The 17,112-nt window shown below is 42.1% G+C and overlaps 1 protein-coding gene across 1 annotated transcript in view; it reads right to left on the bottom strand.

Moving 5' to 3' along the window:
* DKK3 (dickkopf WNT signaling pathway inhibitor 3) overlaps nucleotides 1-15,603 on the bottom strand; it is a 28,918-nt gene extending 13,315 nt beyond the window's left edge. Inside the window, exons 1-3 of the mRNA XM_082059169.1 lie at nucleotides 15,360-15,603; nucleotides 13,284-13,421; nucleotides 12,687-12,770 (exon numbers count right to left, since the gene is read on the bottom strand). Of these exons, the coding sequence (XP_081915295.1) occupies nucleotides 12,687-12,770; nucleotides 13,284-13,421; nucleotides 15,360-15,539 (402 nt within the window). The 5' untranslated portion in view covers nucleotides 15,540-15,603. The remainder of the gene's footprint in view (nucleotides 1-12,686; nucleotides 12,771-13,283; nucleotides 13,422-15,359) is intronic.
* Between the last annotated feature and the right edge of the window lie 1,509 nt (nucleotides 15,604-17,112).

Raw genomic sequence — 17,112 nt, forward strand, 5'->3', positions numbered from 1 at the left:
CAGGTCAGAGCTGGTGTCACAAGAGCACCTTCCCAATGGCTGAATGTTCACGTATACATGGAAAGGCACAGAAGAAAAAGACCCAACAGCATGACTTTGCCAGGGATGGCACTACAGGCTATTTTGGCCAACTGCACTTGACGGGTGGAGTGTGGCTAATGGTGGTGTCGACCACATCATCCTCTGCCGATATAACACACCGAGGATGAAGAGGGAGAAGCAAAGAATTTCACAGTTCGAGTTAAGAAAGCAGAACTACAAGGCCAGAGTTAGCCTACTTTCACTCTTGTTTGCAGCGTTCATCTGGTTTCTGTACCTCACCATGGTAGTATTTTTAATACTCTGTTTCACTGGTGATATAGTATGGACTGAAATCATGTTCATTTTGCCTTTTGCTCTTTTTCTTTCCATTCCTAATTAACAGCCTAAGCACAGACTAGAAAACATCCTCAAGTCTGATACTGACTTTCAAAATGGAATCACTGATTTTACATTCAAAATTGAGATTTGTCTATTCCTTCTTCCCACTCACACTCACCCTACCTCCCACATTCTCAACAAGTCTTTCCTCAAAGATAATTTTAAACAAAACTCTCTCTTCGTATCTTCAGCCAACACTTGTCAGGGACAGGCAAATGAGCTTTTTTTTCCTTCAGGGCTCTTGACACTTTAGCTTAGAACCCACGAAAGCAGAGGAAGGCTTCATTGATGACTTTATACACAACTTTTCAATGGTGATTAATACCTAAGTGTCCATTCCTAACCCTCTATGGATTTCAGGTTCACAAGCCATAAAGTATAGAGGCAAAATTGACTGATTTCAGAGAGGTGAGGAAGTTTTGCCAGGAGGTACACAACATAGGAAGCCAAGCTACAAAAGCTCTTGGTGCAACAATTAGGAAATGCATTGAGACATCTCTCCCAGTCTGCTGGGACAACTACGCCTCAAAAACTCCGCTGCACAAAAAGACCATTTACGTCTTTCTTAAAAGCTCCTGATACAAATTAATTTATTTTTCAAAAAACCTGTAGGTCAAGTAAAACTCAGTGTTAACCTTCATAAAGAGGAGCCGGAGATCCTTCCCAAACAGCTCCAGAGCTCGTCCAACTGTATCTGTGACACGATGATACCTTCAGCCACAGCTGAAGTGCTCTAGCAAAGCCGCTTGTTCTCCTTCAAACTGACATTTCTTAGCAAATAGCACATCTAAGAGACAATGGTTACTTCTGTGCTTACATATCCCCCTCTAGGTTTTGTTTTAATTTCTACAAGTCGTTTCACGTAGGGCTGGTCTCTATTACTGCAGCAGATGGCAAGAACTGCTGAGTAGTAAGGAAAAAAAGCATAAAAACTGTTTTCTATCCTACATATACTATCTGTATTAGAAAAATGGCAGAATTACATAGAATGGAATATTGTTTTATGGAAACTACTACCATAGTTTGAATTGCAGTAGCGTTCCAGTTCCTAATCTCTTAGTTGTCTAGACAGAGCACATCATGCATTTGTCTTTAATGAGATACAAATTAACTTGCCTTGAAATACCTCGAAACCTCTGTAATACTTTCCAGCAGAGCAAACCTCTTACTGCTGTTCTGCCAAGTACATAGCACTCATAAAAATAAGGACTACTGTTAAAAAAAGACATACTAAAAAGGGCAGACATGTGAGCTACAAACTATGGTATTAGTCACATCCCCGTGCTATGTGGGAAAAGTCAGTTATTTCTGGGGCGGTTCAACAGGAATGGGCCTTCAGAGCTCAAAACTAATAAATAGGAAAATACGAGTGACTTCTGCAGTTTTGTCTTGAACTTCTCCATGGAGCTAATCTCACCTGTTTCCCTTTCCCCTGCCAAGAAAATGGAAACATTTAAACTGGAAAAACTTCATTTCTGGCTCTCCACATGATGCAACATGAATGGATGAAAAAATACGTCCACATGACATAACTGAAGATAACCCAAAGGCACTTGAGCTTGGCTTTAGGTACCAAAAGCAACAATGGCAAGGTTGGCCTTAACATGCTGTCAAAGAGCCCAGGGAATTAACTGAGGCAGGTTGAAGTCACCCAATGAAAAATACCTCAAGACAGTGAGAAAAATGATGCCTAGATGCTCTATCAGATCATGCTCTGTTCACATACGGTCAAAATCTCTGTATGCCATGTAATCATTTCATGGCAGGTCACTCTGCAGAAGCAGCCACTTTATTTTCTTCCCTCACCCCCTTTTTCTCAGTAAGCAATGTACTGATCTGACCCTGGCCAGGCTACAGCCTCTGCAAATGCTTCTCAGCAGGAAACACAGTGCAAAGTACTTACTTCAGCCTATTTTGCAGTGGAAGCACACTAGAAGAACTGATCAAATTGGGCAGAAAAACCCCCCAAAACTATAATCTGACAGCTAATTAACTTAGTCTGGAAACTAAGAGCTCCTAGAAGCCAACGTCTGTGTCGACATATATATACAACCATATATATATAGGGCTATATATTGCAGTGACTGTCTGCAATAGCAGAAGTCTCGTCTCGTCCCAGACATTTGCCCTAGAGCAGGCAGGACAGGTTCTAACCTGCAATTTCTCCTCTCTTCTCCTGTTTGCCAGGTGTACTGTTGGCAGAGCAGGATAGTAGAAATTCTGACAACAAAATCTTCCCTGTGGCCTTCAGGAAACTTGGTGTCACGCTATATACTCGGTCCATTTTTTTTAAATACTCTATAATCTTCTATATCCATAATTAGACAGCGAAGGAATATTCTGAAATTAGACAATCTGAGACTCAAAACCAACAGCCACGTGCTTCATGTTCAACTGGTCACTGTTAAGAAAAGTTTTTTCACATAGTATGAGATTAGCAAATGAAGTCAAAATGCTGATGCACATTTATAAACAAGGTTTTCCTAATGGTTTTGCAATTAATAGTCTTAATAGAGAAATGCATCTACCTGTCTATTAATCAGAGAACAATGCTTTGACCTTTGATAACCAGAACATGTGTCGAAAACCTCGTGGTCTAAAAGATCTTGGTTTTTATTCTAAATGTCTTGAGATACAGCAACAGGAACACTATAAAACTGTGCTACAAAGCTCTGAAGTGCCATTATTTGTAAGCAGTCAGCAATCACATAAAGATCCTGCTTTCATGTAGTGGTGTGCCCGGGGGGGGTGAACTTTAATGCGGGAGTCTCTTCTTTCTACAACTGGCAGCTACAAGGTTTCCATGATTCACCACCAAACTATGTAAATTTTGAACATTTATAAAAGCAAACCAACCCAGAGTAGCTGTACACAGCAAGGATGCGAAACAGCTGTGCAAAAACAGTTCAAAACAAGATCTCTGTACTTAATAGCTGCTTCCTTTTCTTAAGCACTAAATTTCAGAGTAGAACTCAGAGTAAGATGCCAACCTGTGCCAAATCCATCACAGAACTTACTTCAAACCCCGAATCTTATGTGCCTTTTTCTTACATTATATACTTTTTGGTATCTTATGTTCTCAAGAGACTGACTTACTGATGAAGGTGTCAGCCAAAGATAACAATACCAGAAGATAAATACACGGGTAAGTATTCATCTACAGTGGATTTTGCCCATAGCAGAGTTGACAGTGTGGCAGGCTGCTCTTACTGGAGAGGAAAGGGAATAATTTCTTTTCCATGAGCTGTAGATGGAAGAAGAAGGGGTTCAAATTACAGCAATAGAGTGAGCACAGAAAAGCATTGGAATAAGTTGTCTCCAGGATTTAGAGAACAGATGAGATGAATGTCTAAGGATGGAGGAGGCATCTGGGTTGTAGATATTGGCTTTTTGAGCCTTCTTCCAGACCTCATCTTTGGGACGTTTGTTGGGATTACAACAGAGCCTGTTGCTTTTTCTTAATTTAATTCTCTGTCTGAAATCATACATCTAGAGCACGGGTGTCAAACTCATTTTCACTGGGGCACACATCAGCCTCACGGTTGCCTTCAAAGGGCCAAATGTAATTTTAGGACTGTATAAATGTAGCTACTCCTACATTTATTCGGTCCTAAAATATCTAGAGGATATCAGCAGCATGAGATGATGACTACTAATGAATATTAATTTTATTTCCTAAACAAATTCCAAAGAAGAAGAAATGAAAAAGGCTCTTCAGCATGCTGTTTATGTCCTTCCAAAAAGGACATAAGAATGTGAATGTATTACAGATTTTTGCGATGCACGAAGTCCAAGATAAACACCTACTAGGGGACCAAAACTTTCCCTCGCTGATGTCTGTGAAATATCTTGGACACGGAAAGACCAGTGAGGTTCCCCTTTGCCTGACACCATGACATGAGCCTCTCCACATGCCGACAGATGCTTCTTCCTCCCCCTGGGATGATGGACTTTCTGAGGGAACCAGTCCGAGGGATTCCTCGCATGATATAAATTCACAAAACAGTCTCTGAGTCATTTCCAGACAGAATAACAAGTAAACAAATCTGAAACTCCCACCCCACCCTGTACATATTTTTACCAATTATACTCTGTAACAACATATTACTAATTGGAAGGGAGAAGTGGATTGGCTGTTAAGGTAAGAACTGGGACAGACAGAAGAGTTGGAGGGGGGTTGTCTCTCTAAGCTGCAGTGAACAGCCGTGATTTGAGAGCTGATGTGGTTTTCCTCGGGGCTGACTACCACAGTGAGTCAGACACTCACTCTGCAAAAGACGCCAAAATGCTGCTTTTGAATCAGATGGGTGGAAGGATAAAGGGAGACTTACTCGGCTGACAAAGAAATGCGTTTCTCAGGGAATACATTTGAAGCCACTATTCGACAGTGCTTCTTTTCTCACATCGCTAAACCTTTGAAGAAACTGAACTGAACAGAAACAGGCTTAAATTCACCACTTTCCTTCAATTTCCTTCAATTTTAATAGTACAAAACACCATTCAGCTGGACTAGCAGCACCTCACACACCCTCCAGACCATAAACCACTGCACAGAGGCCAAGAGATCACAGATCATATTAATTCTGTCTCCTCCTACTCACTGGTGCAAAAACAGTGTCATTCTACTGATTTTGATTATTCTGCCTCTCCTACAGTCCAGGAAAAAGGTTAGAGAATACCCAGGCTCATTGTATATGGAACTATGTGTTGGGCCAACCTCCCAGCCGTGGTGACTCGGTACCATTCTGCCACCTTGCAGATGACAATGCAGATGTAAACCAGTTGCAGATTTAGTCCATTTGTCTGTATCCTTTGTATCTCAATCATTCTAAGGTTACAACAGATACAAATAAAAAATAAAAACCCATTTATGCTTTACATCCATAGCGTGTATTTCCAAAAGCCTTTGCTACTGTTGTCACCCTACCAGCTAAAGCTTACTGCTTCATTAGATAACATGGTTTCAGCTAAAATCTCAAATAAGCATCTGCTGGAGCCAATGGATGAAAGCATGTAATCAAAAACAGTGGAAAACTTCTTGTCTTTTGCTTTAAAGCTTTAAAGCTTTTCCTCTCATGATTAATTTTGTTACATGAGTCTGACCAGAGGAAAGAAACATTGCTGATGAACTTTCAGTGCTGTCTAAAGACAGTCCATACGACGATCTTTTAACAGACGTCCGCAGATCACAGGATTGACACCAGCCCACATAAAAGATTCACTCTCCTCATTGTATCTTTTACCTTATAGAGAAGATTAAAAAAAGTTCAATTTCTCTTAGGATAAATAGGTAGATTCAGTAGAGGCAGAAAGTAAAAGTATTCATAGCGATTTGGTTTTATGTCTCCCTACAAGTTGGACATGATCTGTAAAGGACATTTGGATGCCTCGGTTCCCTAAACCCAGCTTGTTACGTGTGAGAAAACTGAACTAAAACCATGGAAAAAGTAAACAACTGCCCTTTGAGCTACACTACACCCTCACCATGGTTTGTTTGCAGAAGAGTTGTACCAACCAACGTGCAAACAAGGCAGAAGCCAGTAACTGAACATGATGTGTACCTCCCCACAGATGAAAAGTCTCCAACAAGCCAGAATTTATTTCCACAACTAACAGGAGCGCTGTTAGCTTCAGAAGTGGTGCGTGGCTCTCGGATGGACGCTGATGAAGCTGTGGGTGGGCAGAGACTCTCTGAAAGAAAGTCTGTTCTGTAGCCTCCTGCAGATAAACGTACAGGTTGCTGTTGTGTTTTTACTGTCACCCAGAACATTGAATCAATCCTAGGCACTGATACTGTGGTACAGTAATACCACATTTTTGGTGAGGAGAAATTTATTCCAAGAAAATCTTCCTCCTTTCCATATTCAGCTACTCAAACGGTAACAGTCCAGATACACAAAATCAGTAAGCCAACTTGATTTTGCATAAAAATACTCGTGTTCTCTGGAGTTTAAATGGAACAGAAATTCCACATTATAGCACATGAGGATCCAGCAAATTTTAAAACTATTCTAAACATAGGTATAGACCTGAATTACTAAAGAAGACTTACTTTCAGAATATGAATTAGTACTACACAGTTTTGTTTGCCTCACCTGACAGAAAAAAAAAAGTAGACCAAGCTAGATCAATAGGAAATGTGAAAGAAATCCTAGTCGCTCTTTTAAATCTTTTTCGTCACTAGCAAGCAAATTTACTGAAGTAATTAGAATTACTTCAGACTCCCACTAATACAAATAAGGGTAGGATTTGATACCTTTAATCAGGAGTAACCCCTTTGCTGTTGCATCGGTTCTTTGCCTACAAATCCAAGCCACTATTTAAGACAAAAAAAAAAAAAAACGTGATAATGATCTGTGTTCCCTGACCTTTGATTGTTGTGTTTTCAGCCGGAACACCTGCCTGGTTTGCCTCATCCCTCAGCAAAAGGCGCGTTGCTTCTCTTCACCCTGATAAGGTCTAACAGCTGTTTACACCTGCTTGTTTGTGCAGGGTCACCAAGCACGACATCTGAGTCCATGGAAACTGCAGTCTCACTTTTCTCCACATCATGGCCATGGTATTACAAAACCATCTTATGTCTGTACACACTACCCATTCCCGATTGTCTGTGTGTATCCTTAACTTTTACATCACATCCTCTCTTTGAAAACAAACCAACTCAGAATGGACTAAGTTCAGTAAAGACATGGCCAGAGCTGTACGACACACACCTCAGCTGGCAATTGCAGACATCTCCCACCTTCATCCTTGGAGAACTTTCTTCATGCAGGATCAGAGACGACACACATTTTTCAAACTCCGTATGTCAGGCCTTTGCAGTCACTAAGGCTAACATTCAGACCTTTCTTGGCTATAGTCCAATGCACATCAGATGACCAGTAAAAACTTTGGTCTTAAAGATACACTGTGACTGCAATAAGGCCATCCTATCATCCATGAGCTAAATTAAACCTCTTAACAGCTTTTGCATCACTAAGAAGCATTTGGGAATGCACACAGTCCATCGCACCTTTCATTCAAGAAGGATATGTCCCTTGCTCTACAACGAGATTCATAACCAAAAGGTATTCGAGATTCATAACCAAAAGGTATTACAGATTAGAGAGCAATTCAAAACACTAATTGCAAGTTTTTTCTCATCTTTGGCTACATCCTCATTCGCTTTGCACCCTTCTCCACATAATCTTCTACAAACACAAGGTACTTGTCCTCATGAGCTACCTGCATCTTCCCCTCAGTTTCATATTCTACACAGTCAAGACTGAAATGAAAAAGAACAGGAAAAAAAGAGGGTTTCAGTAAAATGTTCAGAATGTCTGAATCCTGGCTGAAGAGCCCTGGCTCTCTACAACAAGTCAAAGAATGGATTTGCTTGTTTCGAAACAAGACACAGATATTCAGGCCGCTCAGGATCACTGTCCCCCATGGTGTCACTAACTGGGCTCAAGAAGGTCAAAACCCTGGTTCAGTTTGCATGGCTACTTCGTATCTCCCCCAGTAGAGTAAGTGCAGACTATGAGCAGCTTGCTAATAAATTAAATTATTAAGTATACAAAAACTACTGGCTTTAGATATTACGGGATTTTTGGCTAGACAGAGACCAGGATTTCAACCCAAGAATGCACTTAGTGTCTCTATTGATAGTTTAAGGTTGTAGAGTGCAAGTCACCAGGGACTAAAAGTTCTGTGAAAAATGAGACAGAAATTGGACCCAAATGTAGGACCAGGATGTCCAAAACAAGCGTCTTCCCTGAGACACTAGCATGCCAAAGGGAGCAGAAGCCAACATCAAGATGCTGGATGTTCAAATTTCTGCTATCAGCTGCTCTCCTGCAGTGCTGCTGATGGAAAAATTGCAATGGCCATTCCATGAATGCTTGCTTCTCAGTTTTCAAAGCTCCTTTTCTCTTCAGTACTGGTAGGAACTCCTTGCCCTGGAGCGGTGTGAATCTCAAAGAGAGCAACTCCAGTATATGTGGCTGACAATATGAGTAGTGAAATCATACAAAAGTTGCTCAAATAGGAATCAAGCAGTTGCTTCAGTAGCTCTGGGTATCTGCAGAGAAGTGGGAGCTTGGTTATTAAGTGCTACAGCTTGGCCATTTAAAACAGTTTTCTCTCTAGAAAAAGGGGACGTAGAACCCCAAAGATTACGGTTTAATTTTTCTACTTTTTTTTTTTTTTTTTTACTATTTCACTGTGAGACTGAAGATAAAGGCTGAAAAATGCTTTAAATAAGGGCATTATAATGGGCATGTTATCGACTCTACCTCTACAGATACACCAGTGACCTGACTGATGGTCACCTCCAGAACCTTCCAAGTGAGCTGTGAAAGCAGTTGCACAGTGATACCGTCCCCTCTGCCCAGGGCTGCAGAGATTGGGGAAAAACAAACCAAATCAAACAAACAAACAAGAAACCCCCACACCAAACCTGCTAAAAAGAAGCCGTTGCTGTTTCTATTTATCAAGTTAATAGACAGAAGAAAAAAAGAATCTTAGGTACACTAGCTTGAATTAGAACAGAGAGCGTATATAAAACACTGCTCTGAACACAACCGGGAAGACATGCAACTAATCTTTGTGCAGCAAATCTTACCAGTAACAATGTTGCTCCCTTTTAATTTTCATGCCTGCTTTTCATTGGTTAGGCCAATGTATCACAATTGAAATAGAATTAGTTAACAAGCCAGAAAACATTTTGATTTTCACATTGTAATAAAGAGTGCTGTTACTTTATCTGTGTCCTATACTTGAAATTACTACTGGAGTTACTCTATTAATTTGCAATCTAACTAATATTCCCTGGAGAAGTATATTATAGAATATTTGAACCTTAAACGCAGGAGCAAGTGGATGTAAAACCCTGCATAGACATAAAAACACACATCCAGCTACCTCTCGCCTCTGTTTGGTCTCTTTAAAGAGACAGGAGTGTTGGATCAAAGCCTGACATCTATGCTGGTGACTGTCAGTCCTCACTGACATCTGAGAAAGTGAATGTTAGTCTGGGAATGTAAACGGCACCTCCCAATAATGCAGCACCTCTGAGGAACCGGATTGCGTTGCCAGAAATGGTAAGCAGCCCAATTCTTCTTCTGGAGACTTAAAATACTGATAGTCTTCTGGCCATCAAAATACTGACAAGTAAGCCATTCAGCAACAAAGAACGCAGTCTAAAGGGAATAATTCTGTGATGCAAAGCCAAGAAGCAATACTGCCTGACAGGGAAAAGTGTGTGGGAAGGGAAGATTATGCCTTATGTTTCTGTAATAGTGTATCTGCACTATATACGTGTATACACATATATATTTATATGCGCTATGTAGTGTGCGTTTGTACCTGTTTGCAGGAGGACAGAGTGGTGGCACAAGCACTGTGATTTAAAAAGCAGATACAACCTCTTTTCCATGAAGCTGCTTCTGCAGTGCTTAATTTCATGCCAGCCAGTATGTGGATTTATTATTGCAACAAAGACCCATCACAAGACACATCTTTGCCTGCCTGTGAGGCTTTGGCATCATGTCTCAAAGCCCCAAAATATCACTGGAAAAACGTTCAGTGATCTCAAGTGGCTTTTAACTCAGCTCACAGACAAAAAGTGAACTGACGGTTGTAGGGTTCCAGTTATTACTGATTGCTGAAGGAACCAATGACACAGAGTTCACATTTTAGAGCAGGTGGTTTGCTGAGGTGTTTGATGAATTCCTATATTTACCATCCAATTTTGTCCCTAAAGAGCAGGAGCTCTGGGAATCCTTAACTTTTATAAGGTAAGCCTATAAACCAAACCTCTTCTTCAGCATTCAGTCTCCCTATAAAAACAGACAGTGTGATAGTATGTGCCTATATTTTTTACTTAGCAGATGAACAGTAAAAACGGAAGAGCTGTTCTGAAGAGGCACCAATCTGAAGGCTACGGGAGCAGCATCAGAACTGAGGTCCTGTTCGCAATGGCTCCCTACAGCCTCCACTGCCAAACTCCCATACCCAGAACAAAATGTCAGCATTGTCCTTTCCAAATGACTGACAATAAGTGCAGCTACGATTATACAAACCTCTTGTTGCACTGTACTACACAGCAGGATGAATCACTCATGGGTATTAAGGATGAGCATTACAGAACAGCATATGCTGGCTGTACTTAGAGATCCACCAAGATAATCTCCAAACAGATTTCAAATTTTCCATTTACATCTGCCTGGAGAATACAATACCTTATATACGTATTACTTTGTTGCTAATGTTTAAAATAAGCAGCAAAGAAGCAGAAATGACTCTTCCACCGTCCAGTGGTCTGGGAAGCCTGTGGGCTGGAAAGCGCCCGGGACATCCCGCAATGTCACACAACACTTCAACTAGGAAAATCTATGTACATAAAAAGGAGCCAAGTGTAAAGTTTGCTACTACATTTTCCTAATATTTTTGTCTTAAATTTACAGATCTAATCGATAGTGCTTTTTAATTTGCACAAATTTTTCCACCCACTTGGTAGACCTCCCCTTGGCAGCACATTTTCCTTGCAGTAACCCAATTTTTTCAGTTCTCAGTCTCATGTCATTACTTCTACAATAGTTTTTCACCCTCGTAGTACCCTAAATAATTCATATTCCTCCTTAATGTCTAAAGTTTTCAAGTCTTTTCAGATTCACTTCTGTTAGGCATCTCTTAGTCAAATTAATATATGCATGTTTGCCCACTCTCCTTAAATAACAACAAAATATGTCTTTTGGTTGCTTTTCCCATTTAGCTTTTTCTCTAACTTGGCAACCTCTAAATAAGGTATTTGTACCACGGCCATGCTGAAAGTTCAAAATGAGTGTGAGAGGGGAAATAAACATTAACAAATGCAGTTTTGTTTCAGCAGCTGTTGCAGTAAGGATGCTGATGAATAAAGCACCCCAGGAATTAAATGATTAGGAGTTAACATGAGCAACTCTCATTATGCCTACTTCATAACTGAATAAAGACTGCCACCATGAAGTCTGACCAAAATTTGTATTCAGCCCTCAAATCCTTTAGCTTAAAGACTAATAATAGTATTGGTTCTGGATGCAGCACTGGCTTGGTGAGGCAACCTTCCCTTATGGAAAATGCAGATAATGTCACTTCATACACAAAGCTTATAAGGAACTTTGTATGATTGTTGGAGAAAGCTAACTTGGAAATATTTTTTGCAGCTGTGAAGAATGACTAGAGATGACAGGGAAGCCAAATACATTATGAAACAACACCTGTGTTGTGTCTCAGTGCTAAGAAGATTGAAAGGTTTGCCTTTGTACATTGGTTTTCAAGATCAGGACCATATTTGCATGGAAAAAACACAAAACATTTTAATTGCCATCTTTACACTTATTTCATTATTAAAAAGCATTGCACAATATGTTAACACTTTCTATAAAACCAAACTGTAGTTGCAATTTATTTTATGCCTTGACTTACCACCAAATCTGTAAGCTTTGCCAAACGGTCAAAAAGTATAGCGCACACAAGCAACTTTATTTTCCTACTTGCCCTTCTCAACTTTAATAGCAGTATAAAAATATGAGCTGAAAGAAGGAAAACGTAGTCAGAGGATGATAGCAGAAAAGATGCACTGAATTTCTCATGGGACTAGTGATATTTAGCAAATGTACCCATGTCTGCAAGACTCAGGTAAAGAGTATTCTTGATCTTTTAAACTTCTTCAAGAATCCTTAAACAACCATATTTCCAGAGGGGAAAGGGATTTATTATCTGGCCCTTCTTCCCCTCCTCAAAGCGATATTTTGCAACCAGTTGTCCATCACTACGTTAGACTGCAAAAAAAGCCATATATTGTTCCACAGAGTCTTCACAATAGAGAATTCGGGGTTTATTTTCTAGCGTTGAAAGTCTGTAAAGCAATTTTTTTATGAAACCCAAAAGCACAAAGGGGACCTACATGAAGCACTGTTATACCAAGGGTTTACTCACACTCACTGGAAAGGCCTCTCTTTGCTATTTGAGTACAATATTTATATTTGACAGACAAACTGAATGTTCAGATCAAGCACCTCAGTTAACCACAACATTGAAACTCTGCTCCCAATCCATAATAGAATATTCCCAAGTTAAACTAATTAAAAAAAAAGAAAAAAAAAGACATTTTTTGACTGCTTACCCATAATGGTTTTGTGTTTTAAAGCATTCAGAAATGTTGCTAGGTGAACTATAACACCTTCTTCTGAATGATGAGCCCAAAGCATTTGTTTAATTCTCAAGAGGAAAATGTGTTCACTTACATGATTTCTTCTGTTTTCTCCATCTTTTATAGATGTAATAACTGTCTCAGAAAAAACTGTTGATCCAGTTTTGTTATCTGTAACCTGATGTGGCAAAAGAACAAAATATCATATTACATTTTTTTATTAGTCTTTTGCTACTCTCAATCCTGGAATAATAAAGTTCTGCAACAATTAATGCACCCTCACCCCCTTCTTTTTTTCCCATTTTGCTGTCACTCATATAAAATCCTAATCTGGGGGGAAAAAGTAGATGATACCTACCTCTTTATTCATTTAAAATGTCACTGTAATGAAGATAAATGAGTGGGAAACGGTCGTTCCTTTATGACCCATGTAATAGCTGTACCTGTGTTCTATTTTTAGCAGGCACTTTTTTCAAAATAAATTGTTCTTTCACTTTAACCTTTTATGACATGTACCCTACACAGTCATGAGACAAGCAAATAAGATACATTAAAACCCCAAAGTAATTATCATCACGGAAGTTTATGCTCCAAATTATCTTATTGCTCCCTAAAACATACAAAATTTGTTTTGTTTTTGCAGAAAAGGTTTTGTCAGAGCCAGAAGCTTGCTGTACATGTTTCCTCATACCTTATCAATTTGTTGATGCGTCTGAAGAGTTTTATTACCAATCCTGGTTTCCGTGTTGGACTCATTATGGTAGTTGGGAGGTAAGTCTTCAAAGTTTACTTCCGACAGTTTTTTTGCCCCTTCCTCTTCAGCTTCCATCTGCCAAATTTAAATAAACCAACTGAAAATTAGCAACAATTACAGAAAAGAGAACAAGCAACCCTTCTCGTGCAGTCCTCAGCAATGTCCTGTTTAATTAGATGAAGCTGTTAGTACAGATGCTCCTGTATGGGAACGCTTACTCAGCCGTTTCAGCCAGCGACCACAGCAGCTCTTTTAATGGATTAGAGAAACACTGAAGAGTTAAAGCCTTGAGCTCTGGACTACCTAAGCCAAAGTCAGTCCCTGTGAGCAAAAGCTGTGTGAGAAGTCATGGCAATTTGGTATCTGCACAGGCTGATGCCTGTCAATCCCAGCTTTCTATTTTCCCAGAAAACCACTGAACACTTAAGACAGACTTTCCCATCTGACAAAGAAGAGAAAATATTCTGGCAGGACAGAGCTGTAGCCCCTTGCAGTCAACAGCAGGAGTCCTCTTGATCACCATCGCGCATCCAGACTTTCATTCTCTGTTTCAGTTCCCGCTGTCTTTGTTTGCCAGACGAAGACTCAGCACAGAACAGGGGCGCTCTCTGAATCAGAAAACGGAGTAAGCTTAACTAAAGGGCACGGATCTTGTAAACAACACAAACTCTGAATGTTGCATCCCTTTGTTATTTCCAACTGCTGTAATAGAGCTGGGAGGTCACAAGTTTAGCCAGGCTGAACAACAGAATGTTTCCCCAAGACAAAATTTGTCTTGCTGGTGTGTCTGTTTATTTTAAATGACAGCTGCAAAGCTTTATAAGTGTAAAGCATTTATCAGCTACAATGCAGTTCAGACAATCCTCATTTCTTGCTGAATATAGACCACTCCTCAATCCAGAGCTGGCTAGAGTAAAACAGGCAGAAATTTTTACTACATCCTTATTTATAACTAAGATTACTTTGAGCATTATAAAGAATACTTAACAAAAAAACCCCAAACAACAGTTTGTTTCAGTGTCTATGCAGTCTAAATGAAGCGGATAACAGAGGCAGACTTCAGTGACTGTCCAGATGGCAGCAAAAGTTCAGAAATTATTTAATTATAGCAAACAAACGTTTGTTTCCCCAGTGGGCTGCCAGTAAAAGGGATTTTGGGGACTATATATTTTTGAATGAGAGGAAAACAGAACCTAGAAGAAAGATCCTCAGCATGAAGTGTAAAAAGCACAGAAGTAAGGGCAATGCAGGAACCAGGTCTTTTAACTGTGATATGAGACAATGGCTCGGGGTCTAGATGCTTTGAAACAGGTCCTGTTCAATTCTGGGCAAAGAATGTGAGATCAAGATAAGGAATTACATCAAAAGTAAGCTGCTTCTCCACACGTGTTTTCAGGACTGTCTAACACCTTTGAATCCTGGCTTGGGGTAACCTTTTGTGTCTTAGTTCCCACTGCACAAAGACAATAAAATCACTCTGCACTCCTCCCCTTGCCACGTACTGTTATTTTCTCACTTCAGGATCCAGACGGACCATCTGCCCGCGTTTTTTCCCCTGTGAGCCTGCACCGCGGCAAGAAGGTGCCTTTGCAGCGCGATCCCGCACGCACGGCGAGCCCGGGGCCGCGCAGCAGCGGGGCCGATGTGCGAGGCGGGGCGGGAAAACCCACCGGCGCGGAGAAAACAGCGCCAGAAGCGGAGGAGAGACCTTCCCCCGCACCCGCACCTCCCGCCTCCCCGCCCGAGAAGGGCGGCAGCACCGGGGATTTCCGCGCTCCCCCAGCCCAGAACGCGGAGGTCGCCGCCTCGGGCAGCGGCCACGGCTGCTTTGTGGCAGCGTCGGCCCGGCCCCGCCGGGGGTCGCGGAGAGGCGGCTGCTGACGGGAGTTGCCGAAGGCGGCTGAAACGCCGGTGCCGCAGGTGCGGTGCGGCCCGACCCGGGGGTGAGGGAGGAAGGGACCCCCCCACCTCTCGGTGTTCCCCCGCACCCTCCCCCCCTCACCTCCCCCTCACCTCCTGCACCGCGTTGCGCAGCTTGTGCTGCGTGTCCTCCATAAGCGCCTCCACCTCCCGCAGCATCTCTCCCAGGCTGGCCGCCCGCCGCCGCCCGCCGCCCGCCGCGGCGCAGCACAGACCCCCGAGCAGGGCCGCCAGCAGCAGCCATCGCGGCCCCGGCCCCGCTCCGCGCCGCATCCCGGTGGCGCCGCTCCCGCCGCTGCCCCTCAACGGTGCGGGCTGGCGGGCGGAGGTGGGGCGGGAGCGGGCGGCTCCGCAGCGCCGGCCCGGCCCCGCAGCCTCCCGCAGCGCCGGCCCACACGGGCCTGGCCCGGCCCCCGCAGCCCCCGCTGGAGACGGGCACAGGGGGCGCAGCCCCCGGGCAGACAGACTCATCCGGGGGGAGCGGGAATGACACTTGGGAGGGCGGTGCAGGAGAGATGCTGAGGGAAAGGGGCACGATGAGTTTCCCGTTCAGACCCGAGACCTTCCTTCTGTTGATTTTTCGAACAGGTTTAATGCAAAGAGGGTGGTGGGAGCCGCCCGACGTCTCCATGATGTATTTTGCTTTCCAGTCTTCGGCGAAGCTTTTGAAAAGATGTTTTCAGCTTCCAGGATCATCTAGGTCTGTGGGAGTTGGCGCATCCTGCACTTGGCTGGCCAGCACCCCGCTTGCCTTTAAAAAAAACATCAGACAACATCATCATTTTGCACCTGTGTGCATATTCCCCAGTTTCCACATTATTTTTCCTCTTTGTGCTGCACCCCAAGAATTTCCTGGATGGTTTTTACTGCAGTCAACTCACTGCTTGGAGGCAACATTGTTGTGCCAAGTGAGAACTGGCCTGTCCATCTCATTTTGGATCCTGGGTGAGAGGTAATAGTAAGTAAAGTATTTCTGCAGAAACTATTTAAATCCTGAAAATTTCCTGCAAGTGCATTATTACAATAATCACCAATGTAAAATGCAGTGTTAGTGGCAGCCTAGGGCAGCTTCCATCAGCTCTGACTGCTCACAGAATGCAGTAGGGTGGCTGATGGAGAAGGCCCCTTGTGTCCCCAGAGCGGTGGAGATGGGAAGGCCCCTTGTGTCCCCAGAGCGAAACCCTTCCCTCAGTCTCCCAGACACAGCACGTCATACTTCAGTGCAACAGAAGGTTTCACTGTGGGCACACTACATCTGAGTTTAGTCGTACAATAGTTTGATTTTTTAAATGTAAACCTCTTGGACTACACAATTTAAGTAATAGTGTTAGGAATTATCTGGAATGAATTAACAGTTTAAATGTGTCACATCACATTGCAGGACCTTTGATATATGAAACAATCCTGTACCAGCAGAGAAATGTTTAGACAAGCCACTCCTCTTTTCCGCCTCTGTCTTTATGGTTAGATTTCCAGTTCATCCACTGCCTCAAATCAGCTTAATAATATTGACAATGTACAGGTGACACTTAAATAACATATAGAATTTTAGTTTTAGTGGCTTTGAGGAGTAACTGAAGATTAGATCAGCCACAATGAAAACATTTTAAAAAAGGACCTGAGGCCCAAATCCCAAAGGTATTTATTTAGTCATTGGACTCCCAAGGAAATGGAATAGAAGCTAGGTACTTCCTTGTAATATCTTTGTAAATTTGGGTGTCAGACCAATTTTACAAACATTCCAATTTTACAAACATTGCCTAAATACTTTAGAAGAGGTGGGTCTAAAGAGCGAGTGTCCCTCTCTAGCAGTGAGATGAGGGCCACAGTCCTAAACCCTGACTTG

This window comes from Streptopelia decaocto (assembly GCF_964273445.1).
Source record: "Streptopelia decaocto genome assembly, chromosome: 7".
Lineage (NCBI taxonomy): Eukaryota > Metazoa > Chordata > Aves > Columbiformes > Columbidae > Streptopelia > Streptopelia decaocto.